The following is a 20,114-nucleotide window of genomic DNA, read 5'->3' as shown; positions in this document are numbered from 1 at the left end:
AAAAAAAAAAAAAAAAAATTGGAGACGCTGAGCGCGGTGGCTCATGCCTGTAGTCCCAGCACTTTGGGAGGCTGAAACTGGCAGATTGTCTGTGGTCAGGAGTTTGAGACCAGCCTGGCCAACATGGTGAAACCCCATTTCTAGTAAAAATACAACAACTAGCTGCACCTGTAATCCCAGCTATTAAGGAGGCTGAGGCAGAAGAATAGCTTGAACCCAGGAGGCGGAGGGGTGCAGTGAGCTGAGATCGTGCCACTGCACTCCTCCAGTCTGGGCCAGAGAGACAGACTACATCACAAAAAAAAAAAAAAAAAAAAATTGGTGAATCTCAATATATAAATATATTATCATGAAAAGATGTCCCCGACAGCCTGTTGCATCAGAGGACAATACATGTAGTTCAAGCCATCTTTGTCAAGTATGTGTTTATGCATACACAGAATGACCTGAGGCAAGACACTGAACTTCTCTGGCTCTCAGTTTACTCTTCTAGAAAACAGGGATAGTAACAGGGCTTACCTCCCAAGACTATTTTGAGGATTAAATCAGTTAGTATACATAGTAAACATTGGCTAAGTATACTATTATTTTTATGTACATGGCAAAAGATCTAAGGTTATTGCATAAACTGTTAATAACAATTACGATAATTAATAATAATTTGGCCAGCTCACGCCTTTAATCCTAGGACTTTGGGAGGCTAAGGTGGGAGGATCAATTGAGCTCAGGAGGTGGAGGCTGCAGTGAGCTGTGATTCCTACCACTGCATTCCAGCCTGTGGACAGAGCTACACTCTGTCTCAAAAACAAACAGGCCAGGTGCCGTGGCTCACACCTGTAATCCCAGCACTTTGGGAGGCCGAGGCAGGTAGAACACCTGAGGCCAGGAGTTCGAGACCAGACTGGCCAACATGAAGAAACACCGTCCCTACTAAAAATATACAAATTAGCCAGGCGTGGTGGCGCATACCTATAATCCCACCTACTTTGGAGGCTGAGGCAGGAGAATCACTTGAACCTGGGAGGCAGAGGTAGTGAGCTGAGATCACGCCACTGCACTCCAGCCTGGGTGAGAGAGCAAGACTGTCTCAAAAACAAAACAAGGCCGGGCGCAGTGGCTCACAACTGTAATCCCAGCACTTGGGAGGGCAAGGCGGTTGGAGCACTGAGGTCAGGAGATTGAGACCCTCCTGGCTAACATGGTGAAACCCCGTCTCTATTAAAAATACAAAAAAATTAGCCAGGTGTGGTGGCGGGCGCCTGAGGCAGGACAATGGCATGAACCTGGGAAGCGGAGCTTGCAGTGAGCTGAGATCACACCACTGCACACGAGCCTGGGGAACAGAGCGAGACTCTGTCTCAAAAGAAAAAAAAACAACACCACCAAACAAACATGCCAAAAAACAATAATCTGAGGAGGGTAAAAAATGATCCTATATTTTTTTTTTGAGATGGAATTTCACTCTTGTTGCCCAGGCTAGAGTACAATGGCACGATCTCAGCTCACCGCAACCTCCATCTCCCAGGTTCAAGCAGTTCTGCCTCAGCCTCCCAAGTAGCTGGGATTACAGGTATGCGCCACCACATCCAGCTAATTTTTGTATTTTTAGTAGAGACGAGGTTTTCCCATGTTGGTCAGGCTGGTCTCGAGCTCCCAACCTCAGGTGATCTGCCCACCTCAGCCTCCCAAAGTGCTGGGATTACAGGCGTGAGCCACTGCCTCCGGCTGAAAATGATACATTTTTTTTTTTTTTTGAGACGGAGTCTCGCTCTGTCGCCCAGACTGGAGTGCAGTGGCCGGGTCTCAGCTCACTGCAAGCTCCGCCTCCCAGGTTCACGCCATTCTCCTGCCTCAGCCTCCCGAGTAGCTGGGACTACAGGCGCCCACCACCTCGCCTGGCTAGTTTTTTGTATTTTTTAGTAGAGACGGGGTTTCACTGTGTTAGCCAGGATGGTCTCCATCTCCTGACCTCGTGATCCACCCGTTTCCGCCTCCCAAAGTGCTGGGGTTACAGGCTTGAGCCACCGGGCCCGGCCAATGATACATTTTTTTTTTTTTTCATTTTTTATTTATTTATTTATTTATTTTTGAGACGGAGTCTCACTCTGTCGCCCAGGCTGGAGCGCAGTGGCCGGGTCTCAGCTCACTGCAAACTCCGCCTCCCAGGTTTACGCCATTCTCCTGCCTCAGCCTCCCAAGTAGCTGGGACTACAGGCGCCCGCCACCTTGCCTGGCTAGTTTTTTGTATTTTGCCGGGCGTGGTGGCTCAAGCCTGTAATCCCAGCACTTTGGGAGGCCGAGACGGGCGGATCACAAGGTCAGGAGATCGAGACCATCCTGGCGAACACGGTAAAACCCCGTCTCTACTAAAAATACAATGATACATTTTTTAAAAGGAACTACACAATAGCTAGTCACAGTAGTATCACATGATAGGTGTCTGCTGAATGAATGACGAGCCAACAGCCTCCTCCCTAGTTTCCCTGCTGCCTGTCACCCACTATCTTGCAAAGAGTCAGGGCCAATGTCCCCACCAAGGCCTACAAGACCTTATGGCATCTGGCCTGTTCTTCCTCTGACTGCCTCTCCCGCTGAGCTCTCTGCTCCACCCACTCTGGCCTCCTTGCTGTCCCGTGAACATGCCCAACATGCCCCTTCCTTGAAGACTCTGTGCCTCTCTTCCTTCTGCCTGGAATATTCCTCCTCCTAGATAACAGCACAACTCCTTCCCTCTTCATTTCCTTCAGGACTCCACTCATATATCTCTGCAGTAAGGCCTTCCCCGATGACCATATTTCAAATTTCAACTCCCTCTCGATCTCCATCTGTGTTGTTTTTGTCCATAGCATTTATCATCATCACACACTACATATTTATAAGTTTCACGAAGATAGCGATTTATTTATTTGAAATCATTTTTTGGTAGAGACGGAGTTTCGCCATGTTGCCCAGGCTGGTCTTGAACTCCTGTGCTCAAGCAATCCACCCTCCTTGGTCTCCCAAAGTGCTTGGGATTAACAGGTCTGAGCCATCGCCCCCCAGCCTAGAACAGTGACTTTGTTTCTTCACTTTTTATATTCCCAGCATGGAAGAGTGCTTGGCACCTAGTAGGTGCTCAATAAACATCTGCTGAATGAATGAACACTCCTGCCAAACAGCCTCCCCAATCACTGGGTTCAGTATTCCTGCCCTTTCACTCTTGAATCCTTGAAAATTAATAGCTATACTTGTTCTACTCTTTCCCCCTTTCTTACTACTGCACTTAACAAGTCTTTTTCTTTTTTCTTTAAAGGCATGATGTGGTGGCTCACTCCTGTAATCCCAGCACTTTAGGAGGCCAAAGTGAGCAGCTCAGTTGAGGCCAAGAGTTCAAGACCAGCCTGGCCAACATGGCAAAACCCAGTCTATACTAAAAATACAAAACAATTAGTTGGGCATGGTGATGCATGCCTGTAATCCCAGCTACTTGGGAGGCTGAGGCATGAGAATTACCTGAATCGGGTAGGCAGAGGCTGCAGCGAGCCGAGATTGCGCCACTGCATTCCAGCCTGCATGACAGAGCAAGACTCTGTCTCAAAAAAAAAAAAACAAAAAAACAAAAACAAAAAAAGGAAAGAAAAGAAAAATAGGACGGGTATAGTGGCTCACAGTTGTAAACCCAGCATTTTGGTAGGTCTAGGTGGGAGGATGGCTTGAGGCCAGGAGTTCAGGACTAGACTAGGCCTAAAAACTAAAAAAGAAGGCCAGGCGCAGTGGTTCACACCTATAATCCCAGCATTTTGGGAGGCTGAAGCAGGAGGATTACTTGAGGCCAGGAGTTTGAAACCAGCCTGGGCAACGCAGTGAGATCCCATCTCTAGACACATGCACAATTAGCTGGGTATCAAGATCATGCCACTGCACTTCAGCCTAGGAGACACAGAAAGACTCCATCTCAACAAAAAAAAAAAAAAAAAAAAAAAAAAAATTAGCCAGGCATATTGCCATGAACTTTTAGTCCCAGCTACTTTGGAGGCTAAGGTGGAAAGACTGAGCCTGGTTGTACTGAAGTATGACTGGGCCACCGTACTCCAGCCTGGGCAAAAGAGCATGAATCTGATGAACCTCTTTCCAAAAAAAGAAAAGAAAAATAATCAGTTAATATATATTGAACACAGCCGGCCACGGAGGCACAAGCCTGTAATCCCAGCATTTTGGGAGGCCAAGGCGGGTGGATCACCCGAGGTCAGCAGTTCGAGACCAGCCTGGCCAACATGGTGAAACCCCATCTCTACTAAAAATACAAAACAATTAACCAGGCATGGTGGCAGGCACATGTAATCCTAGCTACTCAAGAGGCTGAGGCAGGAGAATTGCTTGAACCTGGGAGGTGGAGGTTACAGTGAGCCGAGGTCATATCATTGCACTCCAGCCTGGGCAATAAGAGTGAAACTCCGTCTCAAATTAAAAGAAAGAAAGAAACAATATATATATATACACATATATATAGAGAGAAAACAATATGTGCTAAGCACAATTCTAATATATACATATTAACTCATTTAAACCTCAGACACCAAGGTTTAAATGAATTAACATGTATATATTAGAATTAATATACATGAGTTAGGTTTATGTTTTAGTTTTTTGATACAGAGTGTCACTCTGTTGCGCAGGCTGGAGTGCAGCACCGCAATCTCAGCTCACCGCAATCTCTGCCTCCCAGGCTCAGGTGATCCTCCTACCTCACTTTCCCAAGTAGCTGAGACTACAGGCGAATGTCCAGGTAATTTTTGTACTTTCTGTAGAGAAGGGTTTCGCCATGTCGCCCAGGCTGGGAGTTACTATTTTTAATCTTCATGTTACAGATGAGGAAACTGAAGACCAGGGAGGTAAAGTGACCTGATCAAAGGCACACAGCTTGTAAGAGGCAGAGCCAGCAGCAAGACTGCATATCTTCCTTACCACTATGCTACAGTACTGTTTATCTGAAAGGAATTGTTTTTCACCCCCAGGTCTGTTTACGTAAGCCAAGGATCCTGGCCACCAAACAACCGGCAATATGCCATCCCCAGTCAAAACATAAAAAACAGGCTGGGCGCGGTGGCTCACGCCTGTAATCCCAACACCACTGTACTCCAACCTGGGCCACAGAGTGAGACTCTGCCTCAAAAGACAAAAACAAAACCCCATAATAAACATTTCCACTTTTTTCGTGATGATAATACATCTAGATCAACCAAAATCTTTTACTGTTTCATTCTTACTGATTTTTGGTTTATGATTTTTTTTTTAAACACATATACAAAATTCTCCTACAGGAGCTAGATTTTACGCAAAAAAAGGAAAAGAAAAAACCCATATATACATATTTCCCTTTCTTTTACAAAAAGAGCAGACACAGGGCCGGGAGCGGTGACTCACGCCTGTAATCCCAGCACTTCGGGAGGCCAAGGCAGGTAGATCACGAGGTCAGGAGTTCAAGATCAGCCTGACCAACATGGTGAAACCCCATCTTTACTAAAAACACAAAAATTAGCCGGGCATGGCGGTGCACGTCTGTAATCCCAGCTACTCAGGAGGCGGAGGCAGGAGAACTGCTTGAACCTGGAAGGCGGAGGTTGCAGTGAGCCGAGATCACGCCATTGCACTCCAGCCTGGGTGACAGAGTGAGACTCTGTCTCAAAAAAAAAAAAAACAAAAAAAAAAGGAGCCTACACAGGCCGGGTTTAGTGGCTCAGGCCTGTAATCCCTGCACTTTGGGAGGCCGAGGTGGGCAGATCACTTGAGGTCAGGAGTTCAAGACCAGATTGGCCAACACAGTGAAACCCCGTCTCTGCTAAAAATATAAAAATTACCTGGGTGTGGTGGGGCACGTTTGTAATACCAGCTACTCGGGAGGCTGAGGCAGGAGAATCACTTGAACTAGGGAGGTGGAGGCTGCAGTGAACTGAGTTCATGCCAGCATGAGTGACAGAGTGAGACTGTGTCTCAAAAAAAGAAAAAATAAAGCACACATAATAAACACTAACCTCCACTTCACTTGTTTTCCCTTAATATATGTTGGAGACCACTATATCAGTGTATAGAGATTTTCATCCTTTCCTTTTATCTACCTCATTCCTTTTTAGAGTTGCATAGTATTTTCTCATGGGGATGTATTATAGTTTCTTTCAGCCAGTCTTCTTATTTAAGAACATCTGGGATGCGTGTAGCCTTTTGCTGTGATGAACAGTATCACTGGTTCCTCTTTCCTCTCGATGTACTGTTAAGAAGTGGTACCCTGCCCCACTGCTACCTGGGAATCTGACGACTACCCTGTTTCCCCCGACTGGTTCTAGGAGTATCTTTTATTCCTTCAACGAACATTAGCTGGGCGTCTCCGGCGTGATTGGCGCTGTGCTGGGAACACAGTGGCGACAGAGACAAACCTAGTCCCTACCTTCATGGAACACACGGTCACAGACATCATAAAACAACACACAGATAAGAGTCTGATAACAACTTAGAACACACGTGACATGAAGGAACAGAGACGGACAAGAGCATTTAACAGGCGGATTTCGGGATGGAGGGTAGGAAGGAGGGCTTCGCAGAGGAAGTGACGTTGATGCCGAGACTCGAAGGATGAATGGGAGTTAGCCAAGCCGAATCGGTAAAAGGATGTTGCGGGCAGAGCGGACAACCTGTGCAAAATCCCCGAAGCGGGAAAGCGCATGGCAAGTTTAAGGAACCGAAAGGCCAGGGCAGCTGCGAGAGGTGGGGAAGAAGCAAAGAGGCCGAGTCGAAGCAGGCGAGGTCTGCGGGGCGTACGCACCCGGAGGGCCACGTTGGAACTTTGCCTCGAGGGCACTAGGGAGCTAAGGGTCCCGAGCTGGGGAAGAAACATGGGTCGCGAAAGCCACTCTTTCCCTCTCCCCACGGCGACCCCCTCCCAGCCCGCGCCCCTGCTTCTTTAGGCGCCTCCTCCCTTCGTCTCCGGGCCCAAACGTCGCCTCCCGCTCACCGCGACTCTGGCCTCCGTTCCCCTCGCGCCCCCTCAGCAGCGCCTCTTCCTAGACTCTGCCACCGCCGCCGCCATCTTCCGTTCGTCGCCGGGGACGGTGCGCACGCGCCCCACACCCAGGGCCGCCGGGAAATGGAGTCCACAGCACAGTCCGACCCCGTCCATGCCTCGTCCCGTGAGAGTGGCCTCTGCCCGCCTCCTTACTACGGCGAGCGGTCCCTTCATTTCCGGCTCTGGGGCGCTAGGCCTTCTGGGAAATGCAGTCCCTTCGGAGGCACCAGGAGGATAGGGAGCTAGAGCATTCTGGGAAATGGAGTTCTTAGTAGTGCTGAGTCCCTGGACGGCTGGCTGGTCTTGGAGAGTGGGGAGTCCGGGCAGCGAAGCTCCTGGGTCTTTGAGGGGAGGTGGTCTGTTGCCCTAGTGGGGTCTGCGGAGAGGCCCCGATCCCCTCCACCTTTGTTCTTGACTCTTTCAACAGTCTGAAGCATTTCTTTTTCTTTTGTTTTGGAGACGGAGTCTCGCTCTCTCGCCCAGGCTGGACTGCAGCGGCCCGATCTCGGCTCACTGCAAGCACCGCTTCCCAGGTTCAAACGATTCTCCTGCCTTAGCCTCTCGAATAGCTGGGATTACAGGCACGCACCATCACGCCTAGCTAGTTTTTGTAAGAGATGGGGTGTCACCCTGTTGGCCAGGCTGGTCTCAAACTCCTGACCTCAAGTGATTCGCCAGCCCGCTTCTGCCTCCCACAGTGCTGGAATTACAGGCGTGAGCCACCGCGCCCGGTCGAGTCTGAAGCATTTCTAGCCGTCGGAAGTCTCAGTCTTCCTGTCTGTCGAATGGGGATGTGATATCGGAGACCTCTTACGGGTCCTTATAGTCGCATAGTGGCCCTAGCGCTCTGATTTCCCTTTCTTCCGCGACGGTCATGCAGTGCTCTGGCTCTTCGTCCTCTCATGTCGAGATGATGAAACCCCCTGAGATAGAAAGGCTCCAGAGTTCTGCCCTCGGGGCCCTTGGTATCTGCAGCGTCTCTGCTCCCTCACTCCTGAATCACCCCCAGCTGTCGCGTCCCGGGGCTGCGGTCCCCGGCGCCTGAGGTCTGTCTCCTGGCGATCCCGCAGGGGGCGCCCCAGTCCGAGCGCGCCGCCCTCGGGGAGGCGGGAGGGGAGCCCGGGGCGGGCGAGGGCGGGGGTGTCCCGGCTATAAAGCGTGGCCGCCTCCCGCGGCGCTCGGGACAGCCGTACCCAGGGCGGTCGGACGGGCGGGCGCCGGTGGGAGCTCGGGCAGTGCCCGCGGAGAGATCCAGAGCGCTCCGTTCCCCCGGGGCCGGAGCGGGGGCGGGTGGGGGCACAAGCCCGGGGGATGCTGGGCTCGGTGAAGATGGAGGCCCATGACCTGGCCGAGTGGAGCTACTACCCAGAGGCGGGTGAGGTGTGTCCTCTTGGATGGCGGAGCGGGAAGTGGGGGGCAGGTATCGGGGTGTGGGCTCACATGGAGCAGGGACTGGTTGTGGGTTCAAATGGGGGCAAAGGCGTCTAGTTGGGCAGCCGAGGAACTGGGAACTCGGAGACCAGGTGTGGAAGTCAGGGACCCGGGACGAGGCATGGATGGGAGGGCTGTTTGGGCAGCCTCGCCGCGGCCGGGGCTTGAAAATGGAAGTCAGGAGAATTGAGCCAAGGGTCGGGTCACACCTTAAACGTGGGAGCCAGGTGTTGGGGCCCCTAAAGGCAAGGGATTTATAGGAACAAACCAAAGATAGAAATCAGAGTTCCATGGTAGGGGACAGACTGAGGGGTTTCAGGATGTGAGGTTCAAAGTTGGAGGGAAAGAAAGACTAAAAGATGGAGGAGGAGTCACCATTAAGGGAAGACTGAGGTGGGTGCTCAGGGCGAGCACACAGTGTTAAAGACCTGGGGTTCGGGGTAAGGATCAGCTGGTGATCTAAGGTAGGGTCAGAAATAGGAATTGGTGCTCAGGGGTAAGAGATGGGGGTGCTCAGAGATGAAGCTTCGTTTTGGGAGGTGAAACAACAGGTGGCTTAGGGTTGGGCATCTGAGAGCAGAAGATGTGGCCATTCGCATTGGCGGGAGAGGGGCCGATCTCCATCCCTCCCCAATCCCTATCCATGACCCTAGCAGGGACTCCCCAAATCGGAAGATAGAGAGTTTTAGATTGTGCACCTTGCCCTGCTCCCCCGCAAACCAGCAACCTCCAGCTATTGCTAAAATTCCCATCCAGTCTCACCTCAGACAAGGCTTCCCTGGAGTAGGGGGTGGGGGCATAGTCTTAATTCCCTCACCCGGACAGACAGAAAGGCCTTCCTCAAGTCTGACCCCCATTCCTCTTGCTGCAACAACCCCTACACCTTAGCTACCTCACTCTATAATCAACGTTGTGAGGTTGTGGGGGCTGGGGGTTGGGGTCTCAGTCTGAGAATTATGGGGGTCTGGACACTTGGACTTCTAACCTGGAAGGGGACTGTGGACTTGAGATGGGGTGTAGGGCAGGAATGACTGGGTTCTCCAAGGAGTCAAGATCTGGTGGCTGTGGGGTCCCCAGCGTGCCTGCGTCTTGAGTCTGGGGCTTGAAACTGTAGGGTGGGACTCCTGGATCCCCAGGCCTTCAGGGCTTGGCAGGGTGCCTGGGAGGGGCCAGTCCTGGGTTTGGGGAGGTGTGAGGTGCACGTGGGGTGAGGCAGGGCCAACTGGGGAAGGGATTGGGAGTGTTGAGAGGTGGAGGCAGGGTGACTGACTGGAGGTATCAGTTGTGAGATGGGGAAGGCAGAGACCCAGGTGGGAAATGGAGGGTTCCAGGTAGTGCGGGTGATCCCAGCTGGGCCTCTGGAGAACTCAGTCTGGGGACCTGATTTCAGGGAACCAACTACAGACCAATTGTACAAACCAACTACAGTTGTTTTGGGGGCACATCTTAAGTAAATGATGGGGGTCTAGGCAGGAAGAATTGATATTTGGGGCACAGTCTGAATAGATCCAAGTTTAGAGGACAATTTGTACGGAAATTGTGTCAGAAATTGAAGGATAGCTGGCACAGTGGCTCACACTTGTAATCCCAGCACTTTGGGACGTCAAAGTGGGAGGATCTCTTGAGCCCAGGAGTTCCAGGCCAGCCTGGGAAACGTAGGGAGACGCTGTCTTTACAAAAAAAAAATTTTTTTTAATTACCCAGGCATGCCTGTAGTCTAAGCTACTTGGTTGGGAGGCTGAGGTGGGAGGATCACTTGAGGCTGGGAGTTCGAGCTGCCGGGAGCTGTGATCGTATCACAGCACTCCAGCCTGGGTGGCAGAATGAGACCCTATCTCAAAAAATAATAATAACAGTAGCAGAGGCACAGTCTGGAGGTAATCAGCATTTCGGGGAATATTTTGGAAGAGGCAATATTTAGAGGAATGGAAATGGTTAGGTGATACTGGCTGAGGCTCTCCTGAGCCTTCCCATCAAATGAGCCCACCTCTTCCCCTTGGGTCAGAACAATGGGGAGAGAAATATCTACACTCAGCCAGCAGCTGAGAGCTGAGAGGGTCCCCAAACCACTTGTTGCCCATAGCACCCTCCCGCTCGGGTGACCCAGCTTGCTGTGTGGAAGGAACTTGGAAAGTTACCATCCCGGGATATCCCTGTTGGTCTCAGGTTCTTACACATTAGCTGGTCTAGCTGCACCCCTATTTTAGAGGTAGTAACTCTGAAGCCCCGCACGCAGAACACTGGGGTCCTGGGTTGGGTCTGGGACTAGAAACTTGGCTTCTGGCTTCACACTGCCTTCCTCTGCTCCCTGTCACACCCTTCTCCAGAGACAATAAGGAAATGAAAGAGGAGAAATTCCAGTCTCCTGGTGTGGGGGTGCAGGTCCCCCAAGGGCTTCCCCCCAATCTCAGCCCCACCCTGGCAGGGGAGATCCGGTTCAGACCCGGACACCAGGGGTTCATCCCAGCCCCGGGGCGTGGGAAAGCCTAGGGTGGATTAGAGCAGCTGGAGTGCTTGAGGTCGGACCTCAAGGAGGACTTCCGGGTGGGTGGGGAGCCAGGAAGGAGGGCCCTGGGGTCCCTATCTGTCTTACTGTTCAATACCAGAGAGCCTGACTGGGTTGGAGAAATGGGGGGTGGGGGTATAGGGGGATTTAGAAACTCTGTGGACCCCTCTAATCCATAACCTTCTCACCTCATCTCTTCTTTTTCTGGGGAGGGGACCTGAAGCCACCAACCAGGGGGAGAGATTGCATGGGGGAAGGGAGTAACTGTGGCTGCAATTTTACTGTTGCAAGACTTGGGGTGAGGAGGAATGGATTCATTGAAGGGAGGGCGGGAGGGAGATAGATAGATAGATGCTTGGATGGATGGATAGATAGATGGATAGGAAGATGGTGGCTGGGCACAGTGGCTTATGACTGTAATCCCAGCACTTTGGGAGGCCGAAGAGGATGGATCACTTGAGGTCAGGAGTTCAAGACCAGCCTGGCCAACATGGTGAAACACCGTCTCTACTAAAAATACAAAAATTAGCTGGGCGTGGTGGCGCATGCCTATAATCCCAGTTACTTGGGAGATTGAGACAGGAGAATCGCTTGAACCCTGGAGGCAGAGGTTGCAGTGAGCCAAGATGGAGTCACTGCACTCCAGCCTGGGTGACGGAGTGAGACTCTATCTCAAAAAAAAAAGACAAGAAGATGGGCTGAAGGAGGAAGAGAGGTGGGAGTTGGGGGTGGGAGGGGAGTGGGGTAGAGTCGGGTAATGAGAGAGAGTGCCTAGGAAGGGAGAAAGAGATGGAAGGCTGGAGAGAGAGACAGGCGCCAAGATGGAGGGGAAAGAAAGATGGGAGAGGACTCGGGAGGGGTGGGGGGTAGGGAGGAAGAGCAAAAGAGGTTAGGGAGGAGACAGAAGGGAAAACAATGCGGGGTGGGGAGGGAGATGGGAGAGGGGAATGTGGGTACTGGTACTGAGACAGGTAACACAAAGGCAAAAATAGCCAACAGAGATTCAAAGAGACGTGATGAAAGAGCTCCTTGGAGAGACATGAAAAGGAAAGAGCGGAGGATTTCTCCGCTGGAACTCAGACTTAGGGTTGAGTTGGTTGCCCCCTCTCCCTGATTGCCTAAGCCACCCTGGCAAGACTCATTTCTCCCCGGACCTTGTGACCTGCAGAAGCTTACAGTGGTAGGGCCAGACAAGGTGGCTCATGGCTGTAATCCCAACACTTTGGGAGGCTGAGGTGGGAGGATCACCTGAGCTCAGGAATTCGAGACTAGCCTAACCAACATGGCGAAACCCTGTCTTTATTAAAAATACAAAAATTAGCCGAGTGTTGTGGTGCCTGCCTGTAATCCCAGCTACTCAGGAGGCTGAGGCAGGAGAATCGCTTGAACCTGGGAGGCAGAGGTTGCAGTGAGCTAAGATGGCACCACAGCACTCCAGACTGGGCGATGGAGTGAGACTCTGTCTCAAAAAACCAAAAAAGGCTTACAGTGGCAGGAGACTAGGCGGTATCCAGTTAACTCACATTTGGTGGCTCTAGCCAGTGCTACATATAGCAGCATTCCCCCAACCCGCGCAGTGCCATGAGACCCCAGCTGGGCCTCAGAGGAGGCAGTGGGGAAACATCCGGATGGAGGATGGGGCAGAGAGGATGGGAGACAGTGGTTGAGAAGGGATAGGTAGATACAAACAAAGAAACAACCTTCTAGCATGCCTATGTTTTCCCGGCATGTTCTGTTCACTGTTGTGTTCCTGCTAGACTGTTAGCACCAAGAGGGCAGGCATTTCTGTCTTAGTCACTGCTTTTATTTTATTTTATGATTATTATTTTTTGAGATGGAGCCTTGCTCTGTTGCCCAGGCTGGAGTGCAGTGGCGCGATCTTGGCTCACCACAACCTCTGCCTCCTGGGTTCAAGCAATTATCCTGCCTCAGCCTCCCTGGTAGCTGGGATTGCAGGCATGTGCCACCACGTCTGGCTAATTTTGTAGTTTTAGTAGAGACAGGGTTTCTCCCTGTTGGTCAGGCTGGTCTTGAACTCCCGATCTCAAGCGATCCGCCCACCTCAGCCTCCCAAAGTGCTGGGATTACAGGCGTGAGCCACCGCACCTCACCTAGTCACTGCGTTTATAGCGTGACCTGGAACAGGTCTGGAGCCAGACTGCCTGGTTGCAGAATCCCAGTTCTACCCCCGTTCTTGCTGTGTGACCCCAACAACCTCTCTGGGCCTCAGCTAGCTCAGCGGTAAAATGGGCATCATCATAACACCTCCTCCCATAGTACGGTTGTCAAGATTAAAGGAGACCATTCTTGTGAAGTGCCTGGGACAGCACCTGGCACGGAGCAGCTAACTGATAAATATTGGTTGAATGAATGAAAGAATATACAGAGGGTTACTTTGAAAGGCATTGCAATATCTACCATGTTCTATTGACCTAGGATCCTCCTTTTTCCCCCATTTGAACATTTCCAAAAATGGGATGTATTTTACAGTCAATGGTGTCCAATGATTTTAACTGTTTTTCCCATTTGTATTAATAATATAAAGTAATGCTGCGGCTTCCAGAGAAGTCTTAGATTTGAAGATATATAGTAAATAGATAAATAATATTAGGTTGAAAAGTGATTTCTGATATTCAAACACTTTTATGTGTAAATACAGTAATATTTATTTATTTATTTATTTATTTATTTATTTTTTTGAGACAGAATCTTGCTCTGTCGCCCAGGCTGGAGTACAGTGGTGCAATCTTGGCTCACTGCAACCTCTACCTCCTGGGTTCAAGCAATTCTCCTGCCGTAGCCTCCTGAATAGCTGGGACTATAGGCACGTGCCACCATACCCTGCTGTTTTTTGTATTTTTAGTAGAGACAGGGTTTTGCCATGTTGGCCAGGCTGGTCTTGAACTCCTGATCTCAAGTGATCCGTCTGCCTCGACCTCCCCAAGTGCTGGGATTACAGGTGTCAGCCACCATGCCTGGCCTAAATACAGTAATTTTATAAGCTAAAAGATTGAAAAGAGCTACACATATATGTTAGATTGTCACAGAGTTATAATAACTGTTTTTTGTTTGTTTGTTTTTGAGACGGAGTCTCACTCTGTCGCCCAGGCTGGAGTGCAGTGGCGTGATCTCAGCTGACTGCAAGCTCCGCCTCCCGGGTTCATGCCATTCTCCTGCCTCAGCCTCCTGAGTAGCTGGGACTACAAGCGCCCGCCACCACGCCCAGCTAATTTTGTTTTTGTATTTTTAGTAGAGACTGGGTTTCACCGTGTTAGCCAGAATGGTCTCGATCTCCTGACCTCGTGATCCGCCCGCCTCGGCCTCCCAAAGTGCTGGGATGACAGGCGTGAGCCACTGCGCCTGGCCTGTAATAACTCTTTACGATTACTAAAATTGAGAACTGCTGATTTATCTAATAAACCAGCAGTTATTAAATTTTCTGGTCTCAGGACTCTGCCCCCGCTGTTGTTGTTGTTGTTATTTTGTGTGTGTGTGTGATGGAGTCTTGCTTTGTTGCCCCGGCTGGAGTACAGTGGTGAGGTCTCATCTCAGCTCACTGCAGCCTGAGACTCCTGGGCTCAAGCAATCCTCCTGCCTCAACCTCCCGAGTAGCTGGGATTACAGGCGTGTGCCACGATGCCTGGCTGATTTTTGTATTTTTGGTAGAGACAGGGTCTTCCCATGTTGCCAGGCTGGTCTTGAACTCCTGACCTCAAGTGATCCACACTCCTCAGCTCCCAAAGTCCTGGGATTACTTTGGGAGGCTGAGGCAGGAGGATTACTTGAGACCAGGAGTTTGAGAAGAGCCTGGGCAACGTGGTGAATCCCCGTCTCTACTAAAAATACAAAAAAATTAGCTGGGTGTGCAGTGCATGCCCCTAATTCCAGCCACTTGGGAGGCTGAGACATAATAGCTTGAACTTGGGAGGTGAAGGTTGCAGTGAGCCAAGATTGAACCACTGCACTCCAGCCTGGGCAACAGAGTGAGACTCTGTCTCTAAATAAATAAATAATCCCGGTGTAGTGATGCCTGCCTGTAATCCCAGCTACTTAGGTGGCTGAGGCAGGAGGATCACTTGAGCCCCAGAGTTTGAGGCTATAGTGAGCTGTGACTGAACCACTGCACTTCAGCCTGAGTGACAGAGTGAGACCCTGTGGGAAAAAATTATTGAGGAGCCCTAACAGTTTCTGTTGATGTGGGTTATGTCTGTCTACATTTACTGTATTTAAAATTAAAACTGAGAAATGTTAAAATCATGTATTAATTCACTTAAAAATAGCAATCATTTGTTAGTGTAAAAGCATTTCTATTAAAAGAACCAAATTTCAAAAAATTTAGTCAAAAGAGTGGCACTGTTTTCCATTTTTGCAAATCAAGTTTGGCCCAGTGGAAGACAGCTAGATTCTCCTGTCTGCTTCTGTATTCTCTCTGTTGAAATATCAACACCCTCTGGAAAACTCCACTGTACACTTCATGAGAAAGAGAGTGAAAAGGGCTAATAATAATTTAGGATTGTGGGCATGGTGGCTTACGCCTGTAATCTCAGCACTTTGGGGATGCCGAGGTGGGTGGATCACGAGGTCAGGAGTTCAAGACCAGACTGGCCAACATGGAGAAACCCCGTCTCTGCTAAAAATACAAAAAAAAAAAAAAAAAAAAAAAACAGGCCGGGCGCGGTGGCTCAAGCCTGTAATCCCAGCACTTTGGGAGGCCGAGGCGGGCGGATCACGAGGTCAGGAGATCGAGACCATCCTGGCTAACCTGGTGAAACCCTGTCTCTACTAAAAAATACAAAAAACTAGCCGGGCGAGGTGGCGGGCGCCTGTAGTCCCAGCTGCTCGGGAGGCTGAGGCAGGAGAATGGCGTGAACCCGGGAGGCGGAGCTTGCAGTGAGCTGAGATCCGGCCACTGCACTCCAGCTTGGGCGACAGAGCGAGACTCCGTCTCCAGAAAAAAAAGCTGGCGTGGTGGCAGACACCTGTAATCCCAGCTGCTCTGGGGGGGAGGCAGGAGAATCAGTTGAGCCCAGGAGGTGGAGGTTGCACTGAGGCGAGATCGTGCCACTGCACTCCAGCCTGGATGACACAGCAAGACTCTGCCTCGAAAAAAAAAATACTATTATTTTGAAAATAGTGGACATCCTCAAAGGGTTTCAGAGACCCCCCTGGGTGTCCCAAACCCTGGAGAATCACTTAAAGGATGACCTTGAGTGTATGGGAGCCTGGTGGGTGGGAAGGTGGGGGACAGAAAGGGCATGTCTAGGGAGTGAGGGGAGACCTTTAGAGGCCGCATTCTACGGATAGAGGTGATGATGGAAGGGATTTGTGGAGGATGCAAGATGGACGACAGACGGACGTGCGGTGGGTCCTGGGATCCTTCGCTGACCAGCAGAGTGGAGGCCCACTGACCCCTTTCATCTTTCCCTCTAGGTCTACTCTCCGGTGACCCCAGTTCCCACCATGGCCCCCCTCAACTCCTACATGACCCTGAACCCTCTAAGCTCTCCCTATCCCCCTGGGGGGCTCCCTGCCTCCCCACTGCCCTCAGGACCCCTGGCACCCCCAGCACCTGCAGCATCCCTGGGGCCCACCTTCCCAGGCCTGGGTGCCAGTGGTGGCAGCAGCAGCTCAGGGTATGGGGCCCCGGGTCCTGGGCTGGTGCACGGGAAGGAGATGCCGAAGGGGTATCGGCGGCCCCTGGCACACGCCAAGCCACCGTATTCCTACATCTCGCTCATCACCATGGCCATCCAGCAGGCACCGGGCAAGATGCTGACCTTGAGTGAAATCTACCAGTGGATCATGGACCTCTTCCCTTACTACCGGGAGAATCAGCAGCGCTGGCAGAACTCCATTCGCCACTCGCTGTCTTTCAACGACTGCTTCGTCAAGGTGGCGCGCTCCCCAGACAAGCCTGGCAAGGGCTCCTACTGGGCCCTGCACCCCAGCTCAGGGAACATGTTTGAGAACGGCTGCTACCTGCGCCGCCAGAAGCGCTTCAAGCTGGAGGAGAAGGTGAAGAAAGGGGGCAGTGGAGCTGCTACCACCGCTAGGAACGGGACAGGGTCTGCTGCCTCGACCACCACCCCCGTGGCCACAGTCACCTCCCCGCCCCAGCCCCCGCCTCCGGCCCCCGAGCCTGAGGCCCAGGGTGGGGAAGATGTGGGGGCTCTGGACTGTGGCTCACCCCCTTCCTCCACACCCTATTTCACTGGCCTGGAGCTCCCAGGGGAGCTGAAGCTAGACGCGCCCTACAACTTCAACCACCCTTTCTCCATCAACAACCTGATGTCAGAACAGACACCAGCGCCTCCCAAACTGGACGTGGGGTTTGGGGGCTACGGGGCTGAGGGTGGGGAGGCCGGAGTCTACTACCAGGGCCTTTATTCCCGCTCTCTGCTTAATGCATCCTAGCATTCCCATCCAGGGGCTGGGAATATGGTGGTGGGTATGGCTGGAGCTCACACCACAAAGCTCTTGGGGCCTGATCACTTCTGGTGACACTTCGCTTGTCCCGTTGGTTGACATCTGGGTGGGTCTATTACTTACTGTGACAACTGCTGTCTCAGTGAGCATGGTGTTGATCCATTGGGTACTGTGATAACCACCATGGATACATTTTGGTGGCCCACTGGATACTGTGAGGACTGCTACATTAATGCTATTGGCTGATCCACTGCATGGTTTGATAGCCACCATCTTGGTTGGCCCTTTGGGTGTGATGGTGATAGCATTTCCGTGACATCTTTTTTGGCCCCCCATTAGGTGCTGTGCTCACTTCTTTTTTGGTGTACTTCTTGGCACAGTAGGTGCCAAGTTGGCCACCATTCTGTGTAACACCTTTTGTGGCCCATTGGGTGCTTTGATGGACATCATACTGGGTAGGTGACAACGTCAGTGGGCCACCATGGGCCATGATGGCTGCTGCAGCCCCGTGTTGGCCATGTCATCACCATTCTCTTTGGCATGGGTTGGGTAGGGGATGGAGGTAAGAATACTCCTTGGTTTTCTCTGAAGCCCACCCTTTTCCCCAGCTCTGGTCCAGGAGAAACCGGAAAAGGCTGGTTAGGGTATGGGGAATTTCTACTGAAGTCTGATTCTTGCCCGGGAAGCGGGGTACTGGCTGTGTTTAATCATTAAAGGCACCATGTCTGCCTCTTACTGAGTCTCTTTTCCTTGGCCAGTGGGCCCTGTGGGGCTTGAACACCTGAATTCGTGCTCCTCTGTCCCTTCTGCTTCCTGCCCCCAAGAGCTGGCTGCCTCTGGGGGAGGAGTTGGGGGAGGCATCGACCTGACCTTTGGCTCTTTGCTGTCCCTGACCCCGAGGACAGTTTGCTCACAGATAGCAGCCCCCGCAGCAGTGGGGCCAGAGCAGCAGGGGGAGGTGGCTCTGCAGTGACCAAGGCCATCTCCCCACCCCCACCTCCCAGACAGACACACAGACCTCTACCTCTGACGCTCTGGAAGCCTAACGGCCAAATAATCTTTGACTAAGCTGGGGAGGAGGAAAAAGGACAGATGAGATGTCAACTCAATGACTGGAGATCGTGCACGTGTTGGAGTTGATCTGCGTGTGTGTGTGCGTGTGTGTCATAGGATAGCACTATGCCTCCTGGGGTCCTCATGGTCTACCGCAGGGTGTTGTCTGTTGTTGGTATCCCTTGATTGTGTGGGTTTGTGTGTCTGTTCATACCCTGGTTATGTGCTTACTTGCCCCGGGTAGTTGGGAATATCAGACTCTTGTGGATGTATTTTATTTTATTTTTTTGAGACGGGGTCTCCTTCTGTTGCCCAGGCTGGAGTGTGTAGCACAGTCTCGGCTCACGGGAACCTCCGCCTCCTGAGTTCAAGTGATTCTCTTGCCTCAGCCTCCCAAGCAGCTGGGATTACAGGTGCCCGCCACAACACCTGGCTAATTTTTGTATTTTTAGTAGAGACATGGTTTCACCATGTTGACCAGGCTGGTCTCAAACTCCTGACCTCAAGTGATCCACCCACCTCAGGCTTCCAAAGTGCTGGGATTCCAGGTGTAAGCCGCCATGCCCTGCCTTTTGTGTATGTCTTTATCGTGTTGTGTGTGTAGTTCTCTGTGTACACCTATCCCTGGGTCCCTCTGGGTCTCACACTGTTACGTGTATATCTGTATGTCTGTATGTCACTCTCTGCCTAACTCACTGCCTCAGAGAGTGTGTGTGTGGGACAACATGCATATGGCAGGGCTGGCTGTTCTTGTGTGTTCTGTATCTCTGTGAGTCCATGCATGTCTGCATGCTTAAAAGAAAACATGTAGTCTGGGTGTGGTGGCTTATGCCTGTAACCCCAGCACTTTGGGAAGTTGAGGTGGGCGGGTCACTTGAGGTCAGGAGTTCGAGACCAGCTTGGCCAACATGGTGATGTTGGCCTAAAAATACTCTACTAAAATACAATAATTAGGCCGGGCATGGTGGCTTACGCCTGTAGTCCCAGCTACTCAGGAGGCTGAGGCAGGAGAATTGCTTGAACCCAGGAGGCAGAGGTTGCAGTGAACTGAAGGTTGCAGTGAGCCGAGATTGCAACGCTGCACTCCAACCTAGGCGACAGAGCAAGACTGTCTCAAAGGAAAAAAAAAAGAGAGAGAAAGCATGTGTGTTTGTGTGTGTCTGATGGCCACCTTTGCTGTGTACTTGTCACTGTTGCATTTGCATGTGAACATGTGTGGAGAGTAGGCTGGCCTGGTGTCTGTCACTTGCAGGAGGGTGTGTGTGGAAGGAGCTACGTCCTCCTTCAGCCACTGTGAGCCTCTGGGTTTGAGATCTGGGTGTCTGTCCCCCAGGTCTCTCCTGTGACTCTGAGTCAGCCTGTCTGTTGCTCAGATTGGCTGTCCCGGAAACATAACTGTGCACCTTCCACCTCTCCTTTCAGAATGGAAACTGAGGCCCAGATGGGATGAGACTGGGCTAAGGTCATTCAGCGGGGCTGGAGTGGGTGGGCAAGGTTGATCTGATTATGTCTTTTCCTTATCTGTCATCTGCCTTTCCTGGTTGCTGGCTCTCTGGTTGCTCATTCATTTATTCAGTCAGCCAGCCAGCCATTTAGTCATTTGAAGACCAAAGACTGCCTAATCCACCTGTATGTGTGTGTGTGTGTGTGCGTGTGCACGCA

At 51.4% G+C, this 20,114-nt stretch overlaps 2 protein-coding genes across 3 annotated transcripts in view; one reads left to right on the top strand and one right to left on the bottom strand.

The window, feature by feature from the left end:
* Nucleotides 1-7,178, bottom strand: part of SYMPK (symplekin) — a 48,669-nt gene extending 41,491 nt beyond the window's left edge. The window contains exon 1 of the mRNA XM_023182364.2: nt 6,986-7,178. The gene's annotated coding sequence lies outside the window, so the exon portion shown is untranslated. The remainder of the gene's footprint in view (nt 1-6,985) is intronic.
* Nucleotides 7,179-7,886: 708 nt separating this feature from the next.
* FOXA3 (forkhead box A3) lies at nt 7,887-18,134 on the top strand. Of its 2 annotated transcripts, none has more exons than XM_023182649.2 (2): nt 7,887-8,082; nt 16,404-18,134. In XM_023182649.2, exon 2 carries the CDS (start codon nt 16,434-16,436, stop codon nt 17,385-17,387), a length of 954 nt encoding a protein of 317 aa, XP_023038417.2. In that variant the 5' UTR covers nt 7,887-8,082; nt 16,404-16,433; the 3' UTR covers nt 17,388-18,134. The 2 variants fall into 2 exon arrangements, with proteins under 2 accessions (XP_023038417.2, XP_023038416.2); XM_023182648.2 differs by lacking the exon at nt 7,887-8,082 and adding an exon at nt 8,151-8,416.
* Nucleotides 18,135-20,114: the final 1,980 nt, after the last annotated feature.

This window comes from Piliocolobus tephrosceles, chromosome 21, assembly GCF_002776525.5.
Source record: "Piliocolobus tephrosceles isolate RC106 chromosome 21, ASM277652v3, whole genome shotgun sequence".
NCBI classification, from domain to species: Eukaryota; Metazoa; Chordata; class Mammalia; order Primates; family Cercopithecidae; genus Piliocolobus; species Piliocolobus tephrosceles.
Note: the sequence above shows the minus strand (reverse complement) of the source record. Positions and strands in the feature narration are given on the sequence as shown.

Coding starts and splice junctions, on each gene's coding strand:
- FOXA3 (XM_023182648.2), top strand. CDS start 8,348: ATGCTGGGCTCGGTGAAGATGGAGGCCCATGACCTGGCCGAGTGGAGC. Junction 8,417..16,403: donor ACTACCCAGAGGCGGGTGAG/GTGTGTCCTCTT, acceptor CTTTCCCTCTAG/GTCTACTCTCCGGTGACCCC.